This window comes from Gouania willdenowi, chromosome 6 (assembly GCF_900634775.1).
Source record: "Gouania willdenowi chromosome 6, fGouWil2.1, whole genome shotgun sequence".
Taxonomy (NCBI): Eukaryota; Metazoa; Chordata; class Actinopteri; order Blenniiformes; family Gobiesocidae; genus Gouania; species Gouania willdenowi.
In genome coordinates this window covers 64534460-64558594 of record NC_041049.1, presented here as the reverse complement: position 1 = coordinate 64558594, position 24135 = coordinate 64534460, and the positions used below count along the sequence as shown (strand labels likewise).

At 36.6% G+C, this 24135-nt stretch overlaps 1 protein-coding gene across 11 annotated transcripts in view; it reads left to right on the top strand.

Annotated features, from left to right (window-relative positions):
• cadps2 (Ca++-dependent secretion activator 2) overlaps positions 1-24135 on the top strand; it is a 230459-nt gene that overhangs the window by 116348 nt on the left and 89976 nt on the right. For all 11 annotated transcript variants that reach the window (XM_028449449.1, XM_028449448.1, XM_028449438.1 and 8 more), the window contains exons 9-12: positions 2859-2925; positions 7342-7450; positions 7532-7732; positions 19550-19686. In XM_028449449.1, the coding sequence (XP_028305250.1) occupies positions 2859-2925; positions 7342-7450; positions 7532-7732; positions 19550-19686 (514 nt within the window). The remainder of the gene's footprint in view (positions 1-2858; positions 2926-7341; positions 7451-7531; positions 7733-19549; positions 19687-24135) is intronic.

Below are 24135 nucleotides of genomic sequence, written 5' to 3'. Positions count from 1 at the left end.
CATAATGCTAGGCTAATGTTAATTGTAATGCTAATTAATGTTAATGATATGCTAATGCTATGTTAATATTATTCTAATGCTAATTGATAATGCTAAGCGATGCAGGCCAGCACCTGTATCCTCACTCATAAATAACTAGAATATTTTCATTTTCTGAAAAAAATGCAAATATTCTAGTTATTTATATTGTCAATATTTTCACATTTGTTTTATTTGTGTGACCAAAACACAAAAGAAATTCCCTGTACGTGCAAATGTACACATCACCAAAAACAAAACAAAAACCCTCTTTAGATCAAGAGAGTCCAGCTGCAGGACCTCCACGCTCAGCTCTCCTTTAGATGCAGCTAGATGTAGTTTTTAGGAACAACCACAGGGTGTCAGTGTTGGTCTCTTAATGAGTCAGTATTTCTCACCTCGTGCACAGTTTGATCAAACGTTTAAATCACACACACTGAAGGACACTGATAAGATTTTCAGCACCTTTGACAACAAAACAAGTATTCGTAAAGACGTCTTCAATAATCCTGGCTTTATTGCTTGTTTTTTATAGAAACAGTATGAGGTCTTTTAAAATGACATTTTTTCAATGAAAGGGAAGTGTAGACTCATTATTTCTGACACATTCTACGCTTGGTTGAAAAGTGAACAGTGAATGCGAGTGGCAGCATGTCATCATGTAATTATTACAGCCTTTTAAAGCGTTTGCTTTCATGCCCTCCTGTGAAATTCTGCCTTTCCTTTAGTACTCGGAGCTTCTTTTCCATCCAGAGAACATCCGTGGGTGGATGTTACGCAGAAGTCGACCAAAACTCTTAATTACTTTTAAAAGGAGGTGAAAAGCCACATTTTTTTTGGATAATTCAGGTTCCACACATGTTAATAAGATACAGATCTAACACTACTGTTCTTCTATGTTTTGCTGATGTCAGTGGTAAATGCACTTTACTATAAACACAAATTTGTTTGTTTTTTTTCTAGTGTAGAAATACATGCAAAAGAAATATTTTCTCTTTGTTAATAAATCTGGAACAATAATGGAATGTATGTTAAAGAAAATTGTAAAAAAAAAAATTAAAGAATGAATTCTAAACAAAGGTATATACGGTATTACAAAATTGTTATATAACACATTTATAATATGGGGGTTAATGAGTTTGAAGTTTGTAATGTTTAGTTTTGTTCAATAAAAGCCATGCTGTTTGTGCTCATTGATAACACTTTTATGTTTTTAGTTAGTTTTTTTGGTCTTTGTTTAAGTCTGATATTGGTTTTTGTATTTATTAACATTGTTTTTTATTATTGTTGTTGTCCTTTTCGTCTCTATTATTTGCCTTTCATATGCATCATTATTTGTATTTTTAAAACAAATTCCAATGGTATTTACGGATTGAAACACATTTCTTTTGTTCTTTTTGGTCCATTTTAAGTCTGTTGTTGGTTGTTTATCTATATTCTGTAATTTTTTTTCAGTCTGTTTTTGGAATGTTCTGGCTCTCTGTGATCGTCAATTTGTATTCAGTAAAATGTTTGATCCCCATTTTTCTGTTGTATAGACACGTCACTGTTTGAATTTGTAATAAAATAATCTATTGATACTAAGGTTTCATTCTGTAATAATCACCTCATTTCTAATAATTTATCACAAAAGGAAATGTTAAAATAATCCCAGTTATTATAAAATGTGGTTATTACTACAACATCATCTGAGCTTTTTTTACATGTTGGGAGGTTGTTGCATAATGAAGCCTTACTACGTAATGTGCAGGGACAACAAATTGTCTACATATTAAATTTGGATAAAAAGCCAAACACTTCAGTATGGAAATTACCATGAAAATTGTAACATTACTGTTTTTTTATTCAATGTGTGTAAAGGGAAAAAAATATGAAAACATACATGATAAAAACTAAAATGTGAAATTCACATTAAAAATCTATTATAAACTCTATTATATACTGTATATATATATAACATTTATTTCCAATTGAAAAATAAATTTGAAAAAAGTAAAGTTAAGAAATTATTTTAATATTTATTTAGTATTAGTTGTAATCACAAAGTCTTCAAATAATTTTCATTTGTCTTTTGATGATGGGCCAATCTTAATTTGTATATACTGTATGTTTAACTTGTGTTATACAAGAATCAAATGAAAAGCCAGTTTTTAAGTAACATTTCACAGTTGTGTCTGGCAGGCTTCTGTGCTTTTATTTTGAAGGGGATTTTTCATTGCACATTTAGAGATAGATAGATAGTGTTACTGTAATTGAGTTATTTTTTTGGGTACTTAAACTTTTTTGAGTACATTTCTAAATCAGTAATTTTACTTGTACTTAAGTACATTTTCGAAGAAGTAATTTCTTACATTTCTACACCCAACCATTACCGAGTAAATTATTATTTTTCGTTTTAAAATGATCAACAGACATTGTGAAAAATGAAATGATCAGACAATAATCAAATGCATCAGATTAACTTTTTATAGCGCTTTGAGATGACTAGTGTTGTAATTTGCTCTATATGAATAAAGTCGAATTGATCTTAATTGAACTATAACCAACCAATCAGATTACACATAATGCACGGCACCAAAACGGCATTGAATGGAGGTTATTTTCTCAGTTCTAGAGTTCATAAATATATCTATTCTTAGAGACTGGGAATTTATTTATTTTATTTAAAAGAATTGCACATTTTGACAAATGGTTTATTTTTTACAGATGTCACCGAAATAGAATAATCCAGTCATTTACCAGTACGCCTGCACTAACTACTGGAAAACTGTAGAGGTTGACATGCACGTGTTCTTCTTCTGACCTTTTCTCCTGTTTCCTGTTTTGCTCCCATCTTACAGATACGTGTACGCTCTCGGACAGAGAGTCTGGAAACGCTGGAAAAGAAGATACTTTGTTCTTGTGCAGGTAAAAGAACATATTCTACAGTCAATGCTGTGATTAAGGCTATTAGCAGAGCAGAAATGTGTAATTTTGCTCATCATTAAGTACAATCTACATGATGTAATCTACTTCCCTACTTTTACAAAAACGAATTATTAAATTACTTAAGCTACTGAGTCTTTTCATACAATTAGGCAAAACTACAGCACTTCTTTTCATTCTTTGAACAAACACATTCCAGCTTTATCTTTATCTACATTTGTAGACATAAGCTACAAATGTAGTCATATTTCTAAACTATAATATTCGCCTGAAAAATGTGGTTTCATAGATATTTTATACAAATAAATACAGCTCTTGACGACACAATAAGATATGCATTATTTAAGTAATTAATACTTGAGTAGGTTTTAGACAAAATAAATGTCCATGATAAACTACTTTACTAAAAGATAAATCACAATAAAAAAGTAAATTAGATTTTTAAATATTATTTTACAGAAATGTAGATTAACAGCATTTTGAATAGAGTAGAAAAATCCAAAACTGGAATTATGGAATTGATCAGTTGGTCTCTCAATGCATTGGACCTCATTTTTTCAACAAAAAGAACGGGCAGTAGTGAGCCTGTCTGTCCAAGCGATACCTTTGTGGCTGTATATGTGCTCAACCCTCAAAATGTGTGTCTGTCGATTCTTTCCGTGGAAGACATCTACATGATTGGAATTATGGTAGCAGGCGTGCTGCTGATTGGAGCTGGCAGCGTTCTGACCTTTTGCAAAGTCTGTATTATGTTGGCAGTTGTTTTGGGAAGGCTGCCAGTCATTTCTGATGGCTAGTTAAAAAGACCACCTTATTCGATCACTGCTGGGAGACCCGGGACTCAAGGCTATCAAAATTGAGCTCGCCTGAATCGAAAACAAATCACTTATCATCTTTGGCTCCCAAAGCCAGCCTTCCAAGGCTGTCTTATTTATCACCTGGGTGTCATGCAGAAAGATGCTCCCTCAGTTTAAAACCTGCCTTTTCCCCTCACCTCTCCTCCTGTTCTTCTCCCACTTTTCACGTAATACAGGGCACCGCCTGTGTCGACCCACAGTTTTCCCGCTCTTGTCCTCCTATGTTATATGTGATTGTCTTTTGATGTTTCTTCGACGTGATTAAACTGAAATGCAATTTCCTTGCTCTGTAACGTGCAATGACAAATAAAGTTGATTATCTTTGTCCAATGAGGTTAAGAACCACTGATTTAAAGGGAATACAAATTACAGATTAACTGAAAGACAATATGTAATCTTTACTATTAGGGTCATTCCAACAAATTTTCAGGACATCCCACGCACTTCACCCTCAAGAAATTCTAGCATTTTTACCAATTATTCCTTAATTATTCAATTTGCATTAAGTTTGATTGGATGAGTAGTTTTTGAGCTATGGCCAATATAGTGTGGGATGAGTATGTGTCAATTTTCGTGCCTCTTCATTTTTCTTCCATTTTCAACTTCCAATATCTCTAAAATCACACCACATAGGGAAATGAAATTTGGTGTAGTCATATAGCTCCACCTGCTGTCTCAGAATGTACAAAAACATCTGCCATACATCCTATCTGGTGGACATGCCAGCTCTTCAAATTTGGAAAAAGGTTTGTCTGTGTTTCTGACTCAAACGTGTTTGGGCCTTCAGTAAATAACTTTACATATGCCTCAGCTCCCTGTAATTTGATCAGCTTTGAGCTATGTACATAGATTGTTCACATCACTAATGATTAGTCACAGATATGCACTAGTTCTTTGGTGACAGTTTTTTCAAATCCGAAAAATCACTTTTTTTTTAAACTATTTTTATTGGCCCATAACTGCATGTGGGAATGTATACGTATCTGTTTTAATTTATTGTATTAAGATTACTCCTTCTTGGAATATAAAATTTTTGCACCCCAACTATAGGTTATTTCACCACTGGCGTATGAAAAAATTCTTTACATGTGTCTTATAATCATTTATTGTTTATTAGTTTTTCACTAGTAACATAAAGTCCAATGAAACTGGATGATGCGTAACTACGCTTTAAAACGTCAGATTGAAATGCTTTTTCACCATAGTGATCGTGAAATGACGACATACTGTATGTGAACGTTACATGGCTGAAATCTCCAAAATGGCTTTCTCCACATATTGCGTGTGTTTTAGGATAAAGCTTCATGTAAATGACTCCAAAGATATTTCTGACATGAATTAGAAACAGAGTTTTATTGATCAGTTTTGGACCTGTCATCTAAAGTGCCTTTATATAATGGGTTGTTGCTTTTTATCACTTTAACGCTTTTAGAAAAGCATGCGCTTCGTTCATTCCTGAGTAGGTGGAAATATTCAGTGCACACATTTGTAACTGTACTTGCAAATGTTATGACTTCACACTCAGAAAATGTTCAATGACTCATTTTCACCAAAGCTGTTACTCAGCACAAAGCAAACATTACCTGGGATAAAAATCCGGCAATAAGTCGACTGAGTTTTATTTGAAACCTTTTTTGAAGATGAAACTCTCACTTTGGTTTGTCTGTGTGTCCTGAAAGGCTGTGCTTTCTCCTTGTTTACAGAACATAACACCTGCCACTTTCTATTCTAAAATGAATGTTTTCCTTTCAATCGATGCAGTCAAAGAAAATAATTTCTTGAGGGACACAAATTGGATTACTAAGAAGTGCCCTGACTTCAGAGCAGCAACACATGCTTTCAATGGTTAAAAGACTTTATGAGTGTTTGTTTTGTTCCTCAGAGTTATTCACCAAACACAACGGCTAAAACTGTCAATAGAAAGCAAATAAAATATTTCGTTTTTCAAAGATTAAAAGTAAGTGGGTTTTTTTTTTTCATCAACAAAGTAAGCATCTGCATGGGCATTCATCTGAACATTAAACCTTTAAAAGGAGCGGTCCTTTGGTGTGAGCTAGCTGGAGCCATTAAAGGATATTCATCCCTACATCCATCCGACTGTTCAAAACATATTATCTTAAATAGCAATAATAGAATCAGCGTGATTTCCGTCATTTAGAAATGAAATGAAATCTGCACAGATAGTGTTTACAGCCAGTCCTGGAGGTTTCTGACTTCATACATCAGCTCAGTAGATCAGGGGCCTCATTTATTAAGCTTGCTTATGCAAAAAAAACGGGGCTTGAAAGTGGCGTCCCCCACTTCCCAAGAAAAGGTTGTGATTAATAAAAATTCAATTAAATTAGATTCAATGCATTTATTGTCAATATGTAAAGTATACCGAGATTTGGGAGCTTCTCCTGTTTACAGTGCAGAACGTGTTAAGATGATACAAACATTCCAGTTAGTAAAAAAAAAAAGTGCAAGTTCATTAACAATAAAGGGATAAAAAAGATAAATATTTTGAAATATGAACAAGATAAAACATTGCACAGAAGTATTGCGCAGTTGTTGGGTTTATATATGAGAGTTCAGAATGGTGACTGCTCTCGGGAAAAACTGTTTCTTAATTTTTTCAAATAATTGTAGTGTGAGAATGGACACTTTGGAGACGTGTTTTTTAAATGATGGTGCCGATGTGGTGAACTGAAGCAAAAGTCATCTCATACATTTATATATGTTCACATATTCCACGTAGGGCTGGGTGGTATGACCAAAAATGTATATCACGGTATGTGACGGTATTTTCTTTTTTCTTACATAATTAGGTGTTCACAGCATTTTCTAGTGGTTGAGAATCAGAAAGGTTTATTTTGCTGAGTACAGTTTAAACAAAAAAACAGCACATGGTTCGCGGAACAAAAAAACAAAAGCACAAGCCAACAGCAATAATAATAAAAGTGATAAATTTAAGTTTAAAGTATGAATAAAGGATAGATTGACTTGAGTAAAATCATGATTTTACTGTCATGATGAATGAATAATGTAGAATAATTCCACACTAGTAGTAACACGAGTTTGCAACAGCAGCCCAATGGCTCTTTGCTGTGCTAGCTTAGCTTTAGCATTAGCTTGATTTAGCTTGATTTCTAGCTTTAAATGCTGCATATTCAGTGTTGTGGTGGTTTCTTATGGTGAATAATTTAGCGTTTTGTTTGCCGCTCCACCAGGACTTATTTCTGTGTAATAGGAATTACAAATTGTGATCCTTGGCTGTCTTTTTTTGTGTATTACTGCTGAACTGCCAACATGCTAAGCTAACCGTGCCTCCGTGTCCGTGAGTGTTGTTCTCCTGTAGCAGAGGCATCAATTGTGTCTTCTTTATTTATTTACACGTATGATTTACACCGCAACCCTCGAGAATCTTTTTAAAAATCTGACAAAAATTGACATGCGTCTGTACCCCAAAAGGAACACCATTTCACCCAGGGAGGGGGTTTTTGTTTAAAAAAAGACTGGTGCTGATGTTATCACTGAGCTGTGCGGGGCGTTTGTGCTTCAGGTCAGCCAGTACACCTTCGCCATGTGCAGCTACAGAGAGAAGAAGGCGGAGCCTCAGGAGCTGATGCAGCTGGAAGGCTACACGGTGGACTACTGTGACCCTCAACCAGGTACACACACCTGAACGCCAAACGAGCACCACAACAGCAACAGTTCAGTGCTTTCTTTCTTCCTCCTGTGGTTCTCTCCAGGTCTGCAGGGCGGCCGTGTCTTCTTTAACGCTGTGAAGGAAGGAGACCTGATCATGTTCGCTTGTGATGATGAACAGGATCGAGTGCTGTGGGTACAGGCCATGTACCGAGCTACTGGACAGTCCTACAAACCAGTCCCACCCCCACAGAACAAAACTACCAACTGCAGAGGAGGAAGCCTCAATCAAGCATCTCCTATCAGTGAGTTAGAAAAACATTGATTTAAAGGTCCTATTATGCTATTTTTCACCCATCTTCATTTCTTCTTAGAACCTCAACAACATAGTATTTGAGGTTTATTCTCCCAAACTCGCCCGGTTTCCAGAGTTTTCGACCTCTGAAAAGTCACTTTCATGACTCTTCTAAAAACGGGCTGTTATGGGGCCTTCATGCATATGCATGAGTGGTCGTGTCTGTAGACGCATACTCCATGCCGCAGTTTTATTACCATAGCAATTTTATTTTGCACACACTCTTGTTCTTTTTTTCAGCCAAAAAACTGCACATTACAGTAAAACACATGGATATTTAAGCAGCTATTGTGATTGTGAGTCCAACAAAAGCTGCGTGCATGTGCTTGCCTGCGTGCGCAATATAAAAGCTACACTGTGGCTGCTCACTGCTCCTCAGGGAGGGGTTAAATGTAGAGAACACATTTCTATGTCTATGTAGCTTTATATATGACAATAAAGTATAACATACAGTATATTCTACATTAAATCAAAGTGTTTTAACTGTGAAGTAGTTTAAGAGGAAGGAGCTCAAGAGAAAAATCCAACTCGTCCATTTGGAGCTGACTTTTTACAAAATGTGGAATAAGGAGAAACTTTCAACTTTGACCCTCTGAATGAGGCTAAAGGAATGTATATCAGTGTAGCAAAACTGTTATAAAGTCAACGTTTTATAATACTGCCCCTTTAATAATCTTTAACAATTGACTGACTAGGAACAAACGTCTTACAGCACTGCCAAGCACCAAATCTTCTCTTTGCCAGATCTTCACAGTTTTCTGGCCTGACAGAATAAGTCCACAACCCAAATCCATTAGTCAGACAGTATTCAAATCTGTGCACACACAAGCCTCAAGAACAAGTCATTTATACGGCTTTTAAACATCTATTATTCATTTTCCAGAAGCCAGCCTTTGATTCACCATGTCAGCATCCATTTGTGCATGTTTCTCAAGGCTTAGCATCACCTGACTGTTCATCTACCATGCAGCGCCAAAGCCCAAGTGTAACATTTAGAAATTAAAACTAAACCTGGCAAAGATTTACTTCTTGTCCAATATTCTAACTTAGGTGCTTTTTATTTATGTATTTATTTGTTTGTTTGTTTATTTATTTAATTTTAGCCAGCTGCAGGGTGATAAAATGGATGGATGGAGTATAAAACAAGTAAAAAAAAAAAAACAGGGAAAGTTATGTGTATTATTGCAGATTTAGTACAAGAAAAATTGTTATATGACGACCTCAGCGTACTCAAATAGTACTGGACATTTACTTAAATATACCTTACAGTTATACAGTGGTTCACGACTAACTCCAATTATCGACTGTCTCCAATTAACGAGAAGCGGCTAACATTGTTTGTAACGTTGGACTCGTTTCCTCCCTGATCACAGTCTGTAAACACAAATGTGGAGCCAAGCTAACTTTGCCAAAATGCAACAATTCATTCACGTCTCCAATAAGTATCTTTTGTTCTTCATCTTTTCTTCATCCTCTTCCTCCTTTTGTCTTTCTTATGTTTTAACCTTGCAGCTCTTTCTCTCTCACTGCATTATTGGCACTTGCTATTCTTTTCACATTATTCCACCACCTTCTGAGCTGTCGAACCTTCCTCCTTTTTCCTCTGCACTCCTCATAGTAACTACGTCTAGTACAAGTAAGTCATACATTAAATACTCAAGTACAAGTAAAAAAAATAGCCCAATTTTAATAGTACTCAATGTAAAAATTACTAGTTACTTTCACCACCCACAATTATTTTTGGTAATAAATCTTGCCCTGTTTCTTTTGCATACAGTGTCACTTACAGCAGCCCACACAGAGGCTGCTGCATGCACATGAACACATGCACAGAGTTCTAGTGTAACAATTACAAATCAAACATAATGTAAATCAAGCAGTAGTAATTACCTTTCAAGCGGAAAAGTCACTAATTCCATCTTCTACTCCTCCAGACCATACACTGTAAAAAAGATGGCGCTCCAGCCCGGGAAAGGGGCGGGGCCTGTGAGCAACAGCTGTCAGACAATTCATCAAACACAATCCTGGCTCTGATTGGTTCTTTTTGCTCGGTCGCGGTGCATTCTGGCAATCTGCCAAAGGCAGCAGGAGCAGCAGGGGGCGCGACTCAATGAGTCTGTTTTTTTTTTTTTTTTTAAACAAACTACTAGTTTGATGTAAAGCTGTCCTTACATAGTGACAGCTTTAGTAAATATGACAAAAAGTCACTTTTATAAAATTTGCAGACTGCACCTTTAAGATGGATTATGTTCGGAAATAAAAAATTATCACAAAAAATAGTACTTCACTCAGTAACGGTTGGGTGTAGAAATGTAATGAGTGACTTTACTTCTTTTAAAAGTAAAATGACTGATTTAGAAATATATTCAGAACATTACAAGTACCCATGAAAGCAATTCAATTACATTAACGTGAGTACTTGTACGTTACTTTCATTCTTTTCGTCAGTATTTAACATTTGTTCTTGACAACTCCCTAATCCTGTGGATCCTAATTTAGATTCCCGTCACATGCACTTCATTACTTGTATTTATAGTCTTCCATCTCTTTTATTCACCAATCCTCCCATTCATTATCTACATGAAGAAGACATGGTCTGCGTCTGCCCCCCCACCTTGTTCAGCTTTGTGAAATGAAGGGTTTCATACTAAGAGCTGATTACGGCTGGATCTATGTAATTTGGTGTGACAGCGGTTGGCGCTCGTTAGCGTTTAATGGAACAGATTGCAATGTCAATGGTTGGAGGTGCTGACATACGGTTTGTGGGAGGAAATAGAAGGTGTCCCTAAAATGGCTCTTAACTGGGTGCTAAGTGATGCACACAGTGTGTGTGTGTGTGTGTGTGTGTGTGTGTGTGTGTGTGTGTGTGTGTGTGTGTGTGTGTGTGTGTGTGTGTGTGTGTGTGTGTGTGTGTGTGTGTGTGTGTGTGTGTGTGTGTGTGTGTGTGTGTGTGTGTGTGTGTGTCTCTAATAACGAGTGTGAAACCTGCATCCAGCAGGCTTGTTTTTAAAGGAAGGAAATGTGCAGGTTAAATAAGACTAGTAATGACTAATGCACGTGTACACACTGACCACACCATGAACATTGATGCCTCTATGGACAAGAAACACAGAGACACACGATTTAACCCTTTGTTTCGTCCACACTTTGTTTTCAGGAACAGGAAATCAGTGGCTGATTGAATCCATCTTCCTGTGAGCAAATAACAAATCTACGTCAGAAGCTTCACTAATACAGAGCCATGGATGTTTCCAGTCCGGGTCAAATATAATTGTAAACGCATAATTGATAATTAATTACAATTATGTCGTAATTATGATTGTAATTGTAATTTTAAAAATCTGTTGTTGCCATTAAATTATAATTGAGTTCAGATAATTGACTTTGTAATTGTAATTTTCATTAACATTCTATAACAATTGTCAATTTTTAATTTAACGCAAAACTGGGGAACCATGTTACAGTTCTATGTACAGTTCTACACATACGTATTTGATAATTATTAGAATATGTTTCATATCAAGCTTTCCCACATTTTACTATTTAAGGGGTATACTGACACAAAAAAGGCTCAGATGCCCACAGCACACTATAAACATTAAAACCTATATTTTCATTGATTAAGAAGCCTATTTCCAATAGATAGGAAAGAAATTGGATGATAGATATTTGTTTTTAGTGTATTTTACAGCTGAATTAGGACCTATTATCACAAGAGATGCTAACAGAAAGCTAACACAAGAGGAAGGTTAACTTTTATTAGGTTATTTATTTCAGGTTCAGTAATTGTGATTAATTGTAATTAAACTTTAGTAATTGAAAACGTAATTGTAATTGACTATCTGAGGATAAAAAAAATGATTGTAATTTAATTGTAATTGGAAAAAATGCTGGTAACTGTAATCGCAATTGAACATGGGTAATTGAAAACGTAATTGTAACAGAAAAATGTAATTGACCTGGTTTCAATTAGATTTTTAATTTCCACTCCCGTTACTTGTGTTCATACTTAAACTGCAAATATTGAAATTTTCTTGGCAAAGTTGCACTGTTCTAGTGAAACATCTTTTATTTTAGAGTACAGACTGTATAGTTTCCAACCTAAGCATTTTACTCATATTTTGTACAGATATTTGCATTTCCAGTGAATATGTGCGTACTTGTAAATTACTATTGGCATGGGGTATTCTAATCTCCAGGTGTGAAACTGGTTGCAAATATAATTTTTCCTATTTGTACCAGCATTACAATTATAATTCCCCAAACACAATAGATTATGAAGAGCTGTCAGTGGTAAGTGTGTGCACCTCTGGACTAGAACAATGACCACGTCAAGGATGTGTTTGACGAGAACAGTGGTTCTAAAACTTTATCTCAAGTACCCCCTTTTTCTAATTTCTAAATCCAAGTACCCCCCTTTTGTAACTGAAGGGTTGGGGTTTCAAATCCCACTCTAACCGAGTCATTGTCGTTGTGTCATTGGGCAAGGTACTTAACTCACATTGCCTTGTTTGAGTGAGTATGAATTCTACATGAATGTTGGTGGTGGTCAGAGGGGCCGTAGGCACGAAATGGCAGCCACGCCTCTGTCAGCCTGCCCTAGGGCAGCTGTGGCTACATTGTAGCTTACCACCACCAGTATGACTGTGTGAGTGACTGGTGTGAATGAATAATGGTTTCTGTACGGTACGCGCTTTGAGTCTCCTCGAAGAAAGCGCTCTATAAATCCAAGCCATTATTATTATTATTATTTTGTCCAACTACAACATTTTGCTTAAAAAACGATTTAAAAACAACTATAGAGCATAATGATGGAATAAACAAGTGATAACACATGTTAAAGAATCTGATTTTGTAAATAAGTGGAAAGAAACAGTATTTAGTGCAGTGGTCCCCAACCTTTTTTGGATTGTGACCTCATTTTAATGTCAGGAACTTTTGCTGACCCCAAAGACATTTTTTTCTAGAATTAGTTTTTGATCATGTTTGAGCTCAGATGTTTTTTCTTGAACTGTATTTTAGTTGAACTACATTTATATCTCGCAAAGTGAAAATAGAGAAAAACAATTGTTTAAGGTTGTGTGTTGTTTTCATTAAAAAAAATTAAATAATAAAAATCTATTTACATTTTTCAGAATCTTCAGGCGACCCCAATTAAACTCCAGGCTACCCTACATGGGGGTCCCGACCCCAAGGCTGAAAAAAAAACTGATTTAGTGGCTCCTGAATAGATTTATTTCAATAGTTTTTTTTTATCATTTAAACACTGTTTGTAAATGTTCCACTTTCTCCCTCTCAAGCACCCCCTGTAGTGCCATCGCGTACCCCATTTGAGAAACACAGTACTAGAGTGTTGAAGGTGTTTGTTGAAGAGATCATAGATTTACTCTTTAACTTTACCAACCCTGTAATTTGAAAGAAAGATGAAAACCTTCAATGCAGAGGAAGTTTAGCGCTCGTTGAGAGCATGTCAGCCAAGCTTTCACAGCATTCTCCCTTCAAAAAGGAAAAGTCTTTAGAAATGGACAAAGACTTTAAGCTACACAAACTTGGTCCCACTTTGTTTGAAATGAAAGGTTTCAACAAGCTGTAACCAAACAAGAGGAAACCATGAGTGGCTGTGGTGGAGGAACCTTTGCCCTGACGTCCACTTTTATCACAGAAGCAACGTCTCCTTTTTTGGCGCGATCAGGCGTGGGATTTTGAAGATGTTTACACCTGTCATTTGTGTCTTAGGAAAAGCAGGTGGCCAGTTAGACAGCAGGAAGCACTGTGAGAAGAGACGTCCGAGCTGTCTGTTGGCTTTGACCTCTCGGTCTTTCAGCGGTTCCTTCAAGCGCAGCACCAACATCTGAGGACATGTTCCCTCTAAAGAGCTCTCAGTCTCATATCCAGGCTCAGTTTTCTCTGTCTGGTGCATGCGCTGCTTACATCTGATGATCTTGTCGGTGCACATCTTTGTCGGCTTGACCTGGCATCATCATCATCATCATCATCGGCGCCGCTTCGCTCTGACAGGCAGATCATGTCACATCTCTCTGTCTGACGCACCTGAAACTGAAATGCACTCTTCTGCTTTGTTCTCTTTATCTGCATCAATAACCTGCCATCAGCCAACGTGGCCACCTTTCAGAGCAGGATGTCACATAGATGTGACTGTTGTCGTGACAATGCCAACGTAGACGGCTGGAGATGAATATGGACAGAGAGCAAAGATAACTGTCCTCTCCATCCATAACAAATACACACTGTTCTTCATATTCAAACATTGCTCTAGAGCAGTGATTCCCTAACTTTTTTGGCCCAAGTACCCCATTTTTCTTATTTCTGAATCCATGTCCCCCCTTTGTCTGACGACAACATAAAAACAACTATAGATCATAATGATGGAATGAATGAGCAATAACACACATTTTAAAGAATCTCTTTTACAATCTCATATACATTATAATACAGTAAACGTGTGTGGGTGTTATATTATGATAATTATAATAATATTATTGTGCTATTAGAGATTTCCTATATTCACTAACAGAATATAACAAAACCCAGACTTGTGTGTTAAAGTGCGGGTCTACCACTTTGAGAATTTAGATATTTCAAGAAAAGAACATGTTACATGAACAAAGGTGAAATAATATACTGTAATATTCACTGACAAAAATTATTAAAAAAAAAAATGCAGGCCTATACCTTAAAGTCCAGTTACATCTAAACTTAAATTATGGCAATTGTTTAATAAATAAATGATAGGTAACAACAAAAATCTGTCTGATCTTCATGGCCGTTGAATTTCAAAAAGGTTCACAAGATCAAATGCAAATATTTTTCACTAAAAGTTATCCAAGTAACCAAATAATTGGCTAAGATTTATCTTTAGCGTGGTTAGGAGCAGGCTAGAAGATCCATATAGTGTCTTTGCTTTGTTTTGAGAAAATCTGTGCCTTTCAGGTCCCCCAAGATCACTTTACAGTGCATTATAACACCATAATAGTGCATACCACAATAAAAGTTAAGCTAAAACAGTATAACAATAATTTTTCATCTTTATGCCTCAAGTACACAATAATTAATTAAAAGATTGCCAACTGTGAAAACCAGAACCAAAAAATAAATAAACCCCTGATATTTACACATATCAATGGCATGGGGCAGACATTTCAAATGTTTTAATGTGATTATATTTGATGTATTCTTAATCAAAGTTGGTTTAAGTTACTTTATCAAGGTTTTAGGATGAATGGATGAAGAAAAGAAGTTTTGTATCTTGTTTGTTTACTTTTTTGTATTTTTTTTTTCCAAAAAAAGCTGATACTTCTATTTATTCCTGCATCTTATTTTGGAAAGCTTTTATTCTTCATTGCTTATTTAGATTTTATTGATAGATGAATTTTCAAAACCCTTTGACTTTTAGAAAAAGTTTAGAAAAAATATATTTCAGTTCAATTTTAGGCTATTGTGGTGATGTCTTTACTCAGAGTGAAAAAGCTCTGATGGGAATCTTCTCCTTAAAGACGGAGTGAACAAACCTGCAGACGGTCAGAATAAAATGCACCATCTGTGTCAGGAGCTTTGACATCCATCCATGATTTCTGCCACACACACGCTCATTCACACACACTAACACCCCCCACACGCACTTGCACCCTGCACATAATAGCTGAAAGTTGGACTTGACACGGATCAACATCACTTCTCCACCGTCTGTCTCTCAATCAATACTCTCCCTCCTCCCCCAATCCTCTTATTATCAGCGCTAATCTATATCTCTTTGTCTCGTTTTCTTTAGAGTCGCCTCCTTCTCTCCCTGTCTTTTCTCTAAATTACATTAGGGCCAATGCCGTGTTTTGAAGGTAACGAATGTAATATGACCTACATCGGAATTAGACAGAGCGAAAGCAGGCCAGGGGCCAAGAAGAAAGGAAGAAAAGCTGAAGAGCGTCGATTGGAAATTGATTGTGGATGTTTCACTTTTGCTGTCTTTTTGTCTTTTTTGCTCAAAGAGAAGAAGCGAGGGGTGGGCTGGACAAACAAACATCTGAGTGTCCTTGCGGGCTTCTCAGCATCCACATAAAAAAACAAAATGGCAGCATTAATAAAAAAGCAATCTCTAATGCTCATCTCGGGCACGAGGCCGCAGGCGTCGCAGGCGAGGATACGAGACTTGGCATTCTTCGGCAAGCTGCGGTCTTTTGTGGGGCCATGTGTCACGCTAAGAAACTTCCCATCCCGAAATGTACTCTGCACAATGTAGGCAGAGTGGAGAGTGTTAGGCTTTTCATTTGGTTGGGGCCATTAACAGGACAGAGTGAAAGGACTGGAAATGAACCCAGGTTTGCTCAGGCCGAGACTCCCTGTGCCTCTTCTGCCTCCTTTATCTTACTCCCGTTCTTTTGGTTCTTTCATTGCTGACCTCACAGCCTTGTTATTGTCTCCTGCTTTGGCGAAGCTTAGCTAAGCAGGAAAAAGGGCCCCGAATATCTGTCATTTACGAGTGCAGCAATGTGCTGCATTTAGAACTCCACTAGCTGAGTTTCCTTTACTCTTGGAAATGCACAAAATCTAAATAGTGCAATAAAAACTGGTAAAGGAAACACCTGAATTTCGAGAAAAAAAAAACACTCAAATATCACTAAAAAAATTTTAAGTTTTCATCGGGAGGTATTTCAGACGTTTTGATACTGAAATGTGTCACAAAAGCACAATTGAAGCACTTGTTCTGCAAATACACGTAATAGAACTTGAGGTACCTAGTCACATGACCACACCTCTGAGAAAACATGGCAAGGTTCGTGTAAACAGAAGAGGAAACCGGTATATTTCTTAGCATTATACATAAAATGAAAAGTGCCACATTAGACGTGAAACAACCAAGAATCACAGAGTTATAAGGAACTTTGGAACTTCATGCGGCGAAGTTTCACGGGATGAGTTTTCACGGGAGTTTACGAGGCTCCTCCCCAAAACAACCTTCAATGGAAAAGCGTTCAAAGTGCAATTATACTTTGGTGAAATTTAGAATCATCGCTTTTATTTTGCGAACATCTGTAATGGAAACCGAGCCAATGTTGTCTGTTAGGGGTGGTTAATCAGCACAATTTCCCAAATCAAATTTTCGATTATTGCTAATTATTGATCTTCCATTTGACATCAGTCAGCTTCTGAATTGTTTGACTTTTCGTTGAAGTAACACCTTACAGCATCTTCAATATGATATAAAAGACTATTGTCTGTATTCAAACTAATGGAACCTATAATTAGTTGTAGTAATTAATCGTCTTCCTTTTCTTCAAACTTTGACTTTTTGTGAATTTTCCCTTATCACAGCCTGTGCCACGATCTTTTTCTGTTCTCTCTTCTTTGTAACAATAAACACATTTACACAAGATATTTGCATAAAATCCTGATGCAGTGACCCGACAATGAAAAAGGCACTTCATCATACTTTCATCCACTTTGGGGCTTTGGAACTTTCCAAATTGCCCAAACGTTGATTTTTCTTCTTCTCGTTCAAAGGTCTTTGTCAAAACTTACATTTTAAATGTTCCTACACATTCTTTGTGCCTGATGTTGCAACTTTGCAGCTACATCTTGTTAAAGCTAAACAGTGTATATTCCAGTCCAGTCTTTGACGAAACGATTATACCGCTTTTATTACCCAGTCCATTCCACCAGCTATAGTTTTATAGTCGTTCTCTTTAAGATTTACGTGTCCTCTCTGCCATGTCGATATTAAACAGTTTCAAGTCATACTATTCTAAAGATTCACTTCCAGGAAGTTGCTAGATAATTACTCGGTTGTATTTGCCACTTTAGTTATACTCATGACCAATGTACTGTCATATTGTCATACGGGGAACAGACATTAGATCTTAACTATCTGATGTGAATGATGGTTATAAGCCACTTTGTTGTTTAAGAATATTTTTCCTGAAATTATTTGTAAAATATTTGTAACAAAATTAATGATATGGTTGTAGGATGATTTGTAGTCATTTGCCAGTTTATCAGCCAAATACAGAGCAGTTTGATCTCAAGAGGGCCACAGATTTTATGCAGGAAAACAAGTAATTTTAACATTATTGTGCCCTAGTTTACACTTCAACGTATACATAAAATACAAGATATGTAAGAAACCGACAATATTAATCCCAACGGGATCTATACTTTAAATTTCCTAAATTTATTGTGACCAATTTTGATTTAATTAAGGAAGATATTTTGTATTAATTTCAGGGAAATGTAAAGATTTTGTAAGAATTTTGAAAGTTTTTTTCAACAGTTTCACACAAAAATGACTGCAATCATGCGATATATGCACCAGGAAAACTGTGAGGCCCTACAAATGTTGAGTTTCATTTACACAATGATTCATTTTTTCTCTTTCATTTTTACTTTCTACTGCGGGCCAAATTGGATGCTGCAAACGGCCGGTTTTGGCCCCTGGGCCTTGAGTTTGACACGTGACCTACATGTAAAAGCGATACTGTCATAGGAGTGATCTATTGGTTGGGAAGACATGGTGCTTGCCATGGTTCGCCCAACTAAGTATATTAAAGCGGAAAATTAAAGAAAGAAGGAGGCAGATCATTTCTTCAATTTTTTTTTTCCAGAAAAATACTTTGTATGTGTTTTTTGTTTTGTATTTTGTTTTCTTTTCTTTTTTCTATCTTTTCAATGCTTTCCTGATGTTTTGGCTGTTTTGCGTTGCTGGATTTCACTTATTTTTATGTTTTTTATGGTTTTTTTTAAGGATCCCCATTAGCTTTGCTAGCTAAAGATTACAAACAAACAAAAGCTTGTATATTGTAGTAACCAGCTAGTCTTCCTGGGGTTTACAGAGACAACAATAAAATACAAATGCAGTACATACAATCACATCAACTTCGATATTTCAATTACAAATACAATTAATGATTTACCCAATAAGAAATTTTAAAACACATTTCATACTCCTCATTAATAAAATAAAATTAAAAAAAAAATTGATAAAAATAATTTTCTAAAAACAAAACCGAACCACTCATCATACAGCCATTCTAAAAGTTGATTTAAGTTTCTTTTTAAATTCCTGTTTACCTTCAATACGACGCAGATAATAAGGCAGACCATTCCAGATAGTTAATGCTCTGTCGATAAAATATGGAGATAAGGCACATTCAGCTGACTAAACTACTGAGTTTTGTCTCAGTTTTCCTGGAAAAAATGTATCGTGCAATGGACCTGGTCCCCACTGGTATATGGACCAACGTAAACACTGCACCTGACTGTTTAAAGAACTTTTCGGGGTTCCATCCAGACCCAGATCCATGTACCACTTGGTATTTTGTGTGTATGAGATGCACATGAATCCTGATCTCCAGCTGCGTCTCACCATCTTGGTTTTCTGATCTACTTCCAGTGTTTACCTCACAAGTTGTCTTTGCTACTGAGTGTTTTTTTATCAGCTCAGAATTCTGACGACTGAGACGGTTATTGCCAACCGAGGTGGGAACCATTAACCACAATTATGAGGGACGGCACTGCCAATGCAGTCTTGTGTGTGTGCATATGTGTGTGTGTGTGTTTGTTTACACAAAAAAGGCTCCAACCGTTGTGAGTTGGGACACATTTAGATATCACCTCTTAAACTGTGACTTGTGTGTAGAAATCTGTTCTGCCACTCATTGCTTTAAAACCACATATTGCTCACAGATTCCAGTGACCGTGTGAGTCTTTGTGACATGCTCCCAGTCTCTCTTCACGCTCACTGTTTTTTTGTCCTCAGGTCTGGATCCCTCTCAGCGACAAGGAGTGGAGGAGTTAATCTCTGCAGCTCCGTGTCATTTCGACCACGCCGCCCTTTTCACCATTCTACAAAAAAACACTCTTCAGCACCGCATGAAGGACTCTTTCTCCTGCCTGGTATGCTGCAAACGCTACATATGTCATACGTAGCATACGGTCTTCTTAGAGGGAGGGCATTTAATGTGTGTTTTATGCTTTGTTTCATTTTTTTATTATTTATTTTTCTTAAACTATGTTTTTATTTGCAATTTATAGCATACACACAATTTATAAATGTAAGAAAGTAAAATAAACAAGCAAAAATAATAAAATAAAAAAAATACAAGAAAAAAAATACAAATTAACAGAAAACAAAAACAATATGTCAACAAAGGGTAAACATATTCAGGGGCATTTCCTGGGTGTATTTCATTTCTTAGTCATTTACAAGTGATCCTGTTAACTCGTTCAGTGCCAGCCATTTTCAGAGCAGCCAACCCCATATTGCCAAGCGATTTAGTTTATTTTCACAGATTTTTTAAGACCCACAGAATATTTTGTACTATGACAATCTGAAATCTGAAATCAGATTTAATCAGTTTTTAGCTTGTTTCGTTCTTCCGTAAGCAGCAGATAAATAGAGGCAAGTTTCACACAAATCAGCAGTTTGTGACAAAAAGCTGAGAAAAACGTCTTTTTCTGAAAAATCTATTAGTGACTTTGATGCAGGTTTTTTTTTTTTTTTTTTTGCTTTAGTGACACCTCAACATTAGTTTCCTTCTATAAAACTACAAAAACAACACTGAGACTGGGCTTTTGGTGGCAAAATTATCATTATTCTGCTATCTATGTCAGAATTTAATGGGGTTTTTTTTACTGTATTTTGGCATTCCTCCAAGTCTCTCCTCTCGTCATTCTCCACACACGCCACTTCCTCCTTCTCCCGGACATGCCGACTGTCACCGCTTGCCCTGTTTTTTGATTGTTTTATCTCACCATCGCTACACTCTCAATAGTCCACTGAGTTCCACACATGCTCTGGTCAGTATGCGCTACTGTGAGCTTCTGGGAACTTCAGCATCGACTCTCGTAGTGCCATCTTCTGTCTTGTAAACTCTTTTCCTCTCCCTCTGAGCTCTGCTCGTCATGGGTGATCTCTCATCCAAAGGTGCTCTGCTGCCACCTACATGTCACCAGTTGGTTACGACATCATTGTACAAGTTAGATATTCACACGAGAGCTTCGTCACACTGTCTCCTAGCAACCCCTGCCGAAAAACACAATTAGCTTCTATAGGATATAGGAGGCTATTGTTATCCATTTTTTGACCCCTCCTACACCATTTGTCCAGTTTTGACAAATAAGCTATCAAAAAATTTTCCAAAGCAGCGTACAACATGAGCAGTTAAAGTTAAGGGACTTGCTTTACATCTCACACTAGCTGGATTTCCATTACTGATTTTCGCTAAATAAAAGCGATATTTGTAAATGTCGACAAAGTATAATTGCACTTTGAACGTTTCCATTAAAGACTGTTTTGGGCAGGAGCCTCGTAACTCCCGTGAAATCTCATCCCACGAGACTTCGCCGGACGCTCCAAACCTCCTTATAACACTGTATTCCTTTATTGTTTCTCGTCTAAATGTGGTAATCATCATTTTCTACTTAGACGTACCGTGCCATTTTATCTCGGAGAGAAGGGGTCATGTGATGTTTATTTGCGGAAAATGGGTTTCCATAGCGCTTTTGCGACACATTTCAACATTGAAATGTCTGAACTACCTCCTCATAAAAGCGTTAAAACTTTTTAAGCAATATTTGAGTGTTTTTTCGAAATTCTGGTATTTCCATTCCCAGTTTTTATTGCGCTATTTAGATTTTGCATATTTCCAAGGGTAATGGAACACGGGTAGTGATGACCCAGGCTGGATTCTAACCAGTGAGCCTTCAAATACAAGCCTGCTTCTTTAACATCATGCTCCATTCTCTCTTCCACACTTTAAGGACTACATCGAACGTTGGCAACAAAAACATCCCAAAACAGAAATATCTGTTCTTTCCTGTAATAATGTTAGGATTAGTCAATATTCTATAACGTGGCCCCTCAGATCAACCACATTTTTGTGGCTCCCACTGTGATAAGTTGCCCATGTCTGACCCACGCGAATTAACTCATTCTTTTCATAACAGATCCTATTTTTAAACTAATCATCCCTGTCACATTACCAGGCCAGAGTTGGACATTAACACTGTAAATAGGATTTAGTGATGTTTAAATCTCATGGCCAGCCCGTATTTTAATTATTAGTTTATCACAATTTCCTTTTCATTAAAGCAACGTACAACACGAGCAGTTAGGGTTGAGGGACTTGCTCAACATCACACAGTGATGGTCCAGGGTGGATTCAAACCAGTGACCCTCCCATTACAAGCCCACTTCCTTAACCATTAAACCACCATATTTGCTCTTGCAGGGGTCAAAGACCCTGACACTGCTGGCAGTACTAGATGACCTCTTCATTACACCGCCTGTGTTCAGTGACCTTCTAAAATCGGCAACGGGTTTCATTTCAACAGCGTGTCTGGCGTAATCCAGAGTGAAGAGCGTAACTTTAGTTCCCATGAGGTTCAGTTTGGCCGATGACAATCTTCATGTTTTCTGGAATTCAATAAGAAAAAGAACTGTGCACACTGAACTTTTTGACATTTGAACAAATTTGCAAGTTGGGTTCTTAAACAGTCATGTAAAGACATTATTAAACAAACAGGTTGTTGTAGCAATAAAAGTAGTGAATAAACAGAAACCTTATATAAAGAAAACAGACTTGTTTGGACGCTCAGAAGAAGATGAGTGTGTTAAGCCTGGGGGGTTCTCTCACACTGATTGAAAGGATAAACGCTCTAATCAATACTTACCAAATAAGAACATGACCCTCATGGACAACTGCTGGGGGGACTCAATGGAAGAGGAGGATATAGGGATAAAGAGGAGGGGTGAGAAGCCTGGAGAAGTATGTAGGCGAGCTGTGTGCATCTTAGCAAAATCTTCCTCTTCATCGTGTCGAGATGTGCTGAATCTAAACCAAACAAGAGATCAGGAAAGGATTAAAGGACGAACTGGGTTCTTTATCCACTCTTATTCAAACATGGTTCTTATCTTCATCATGAGTGAAGTCCTTCACACAGTGTTTCTAAACTTGGTGTCAGAGTGAGACACATTTTCTGCACCGTTAGAAACGCACTGAACATTTACGTTTATGAGAGAAGTTATTATACAAGGCAGGGTTTTTTTCAGTTACAATTACATTTTCAATTACCCGTGTTCAATTAAATTCAATTACGATTACAGTGACCAGCATTTAATTACAATTACAATTACATTACAATAAATTTGTGTCCTCAGAAAGTCAATTAAAATTACATTCTCAATTATAATGAATCACAATTACAGAGCCTGAAATAAACCTAATAAAAGTGAACCTTTTGTGTTAGCTTTCTGTTAGCATCTCTTATGATAACGGGTCCTAAATCAGCTGTAAAAATACATTATAAACGATAATCTATCATCTAATTTTTTTGCTATCTATTGGTTACCTTGTTAGGCTTCCTAATTAATGTAAATATTGCTTTTAATATCTTTGGTTTGGGTCTCTGAGCCTTTTTTTGTGTCAGCATACCACTAGATTTACATTTTTTTAAATGTTAAAATGTGGGAAAGCTTGATATGAAACACATTTTAATAAATAACTACATATGTGTAGAACTGTACATAGAACTGTGACATGGGTCCCCAGTTTTGCATTGAATTATAATTGACAATTGTTATAGAATTTTCATGGCAATTACAATTACAAAGTAAATTATCTGAACTCAATTACAATGTATTTACAATTACAAAAGCAATTTTGAAATGATTTGAAGTGACCAATGTCAGAGTTTGATGTTGCTCATTTTGTTCTCGATTAAGGGCTATGATGCTTCATTCAGATCATTTCATCAATTGTGTTGAATGGATCACAAATTGAACGTGCACACACACACTCAGTTACACAATGTCATCATCAAGTAAAGGTTAACAATTGGAGACTGTGAGAGATGTTTAAAGGGTCAGTATTATGAAAAAAATCACTTTATAATGTTTTTTCTACAGTGATATATACATTCCTTTATCCTCATTCAGAGGGACACAGTTGAAAAAGTTCTATTTCCTCCACATTTTGTAAAAAGTCAGCTCCAAACAGGCGAGTTGGATTTTTCTCGCGTTATGTCATAACGCAGAAACTCCTCCTCCTGACAATCTTGGCTCCTCCTACCCTACATAATAATGTGAGCTCCTCCCTCTTTAACTACCTCACATGTAAAACAAACAAAGCTAACAGCTAATACCATTACGTTTAGTATATAGATAATCCAGTATATAGTAGATAAACGGAAGAGCGCTGACAATCAGTTTCACTTTTAGTAGCTGTTATACCACCTTGTATCGCCTTCATGGGATGATCTGACATGTTTGTGACCCAGTGCGACGCAGCAGTCGGGAAAAACAATGGACTATCGTCTTAAATGGACTATTCCTGTGACCAGAGG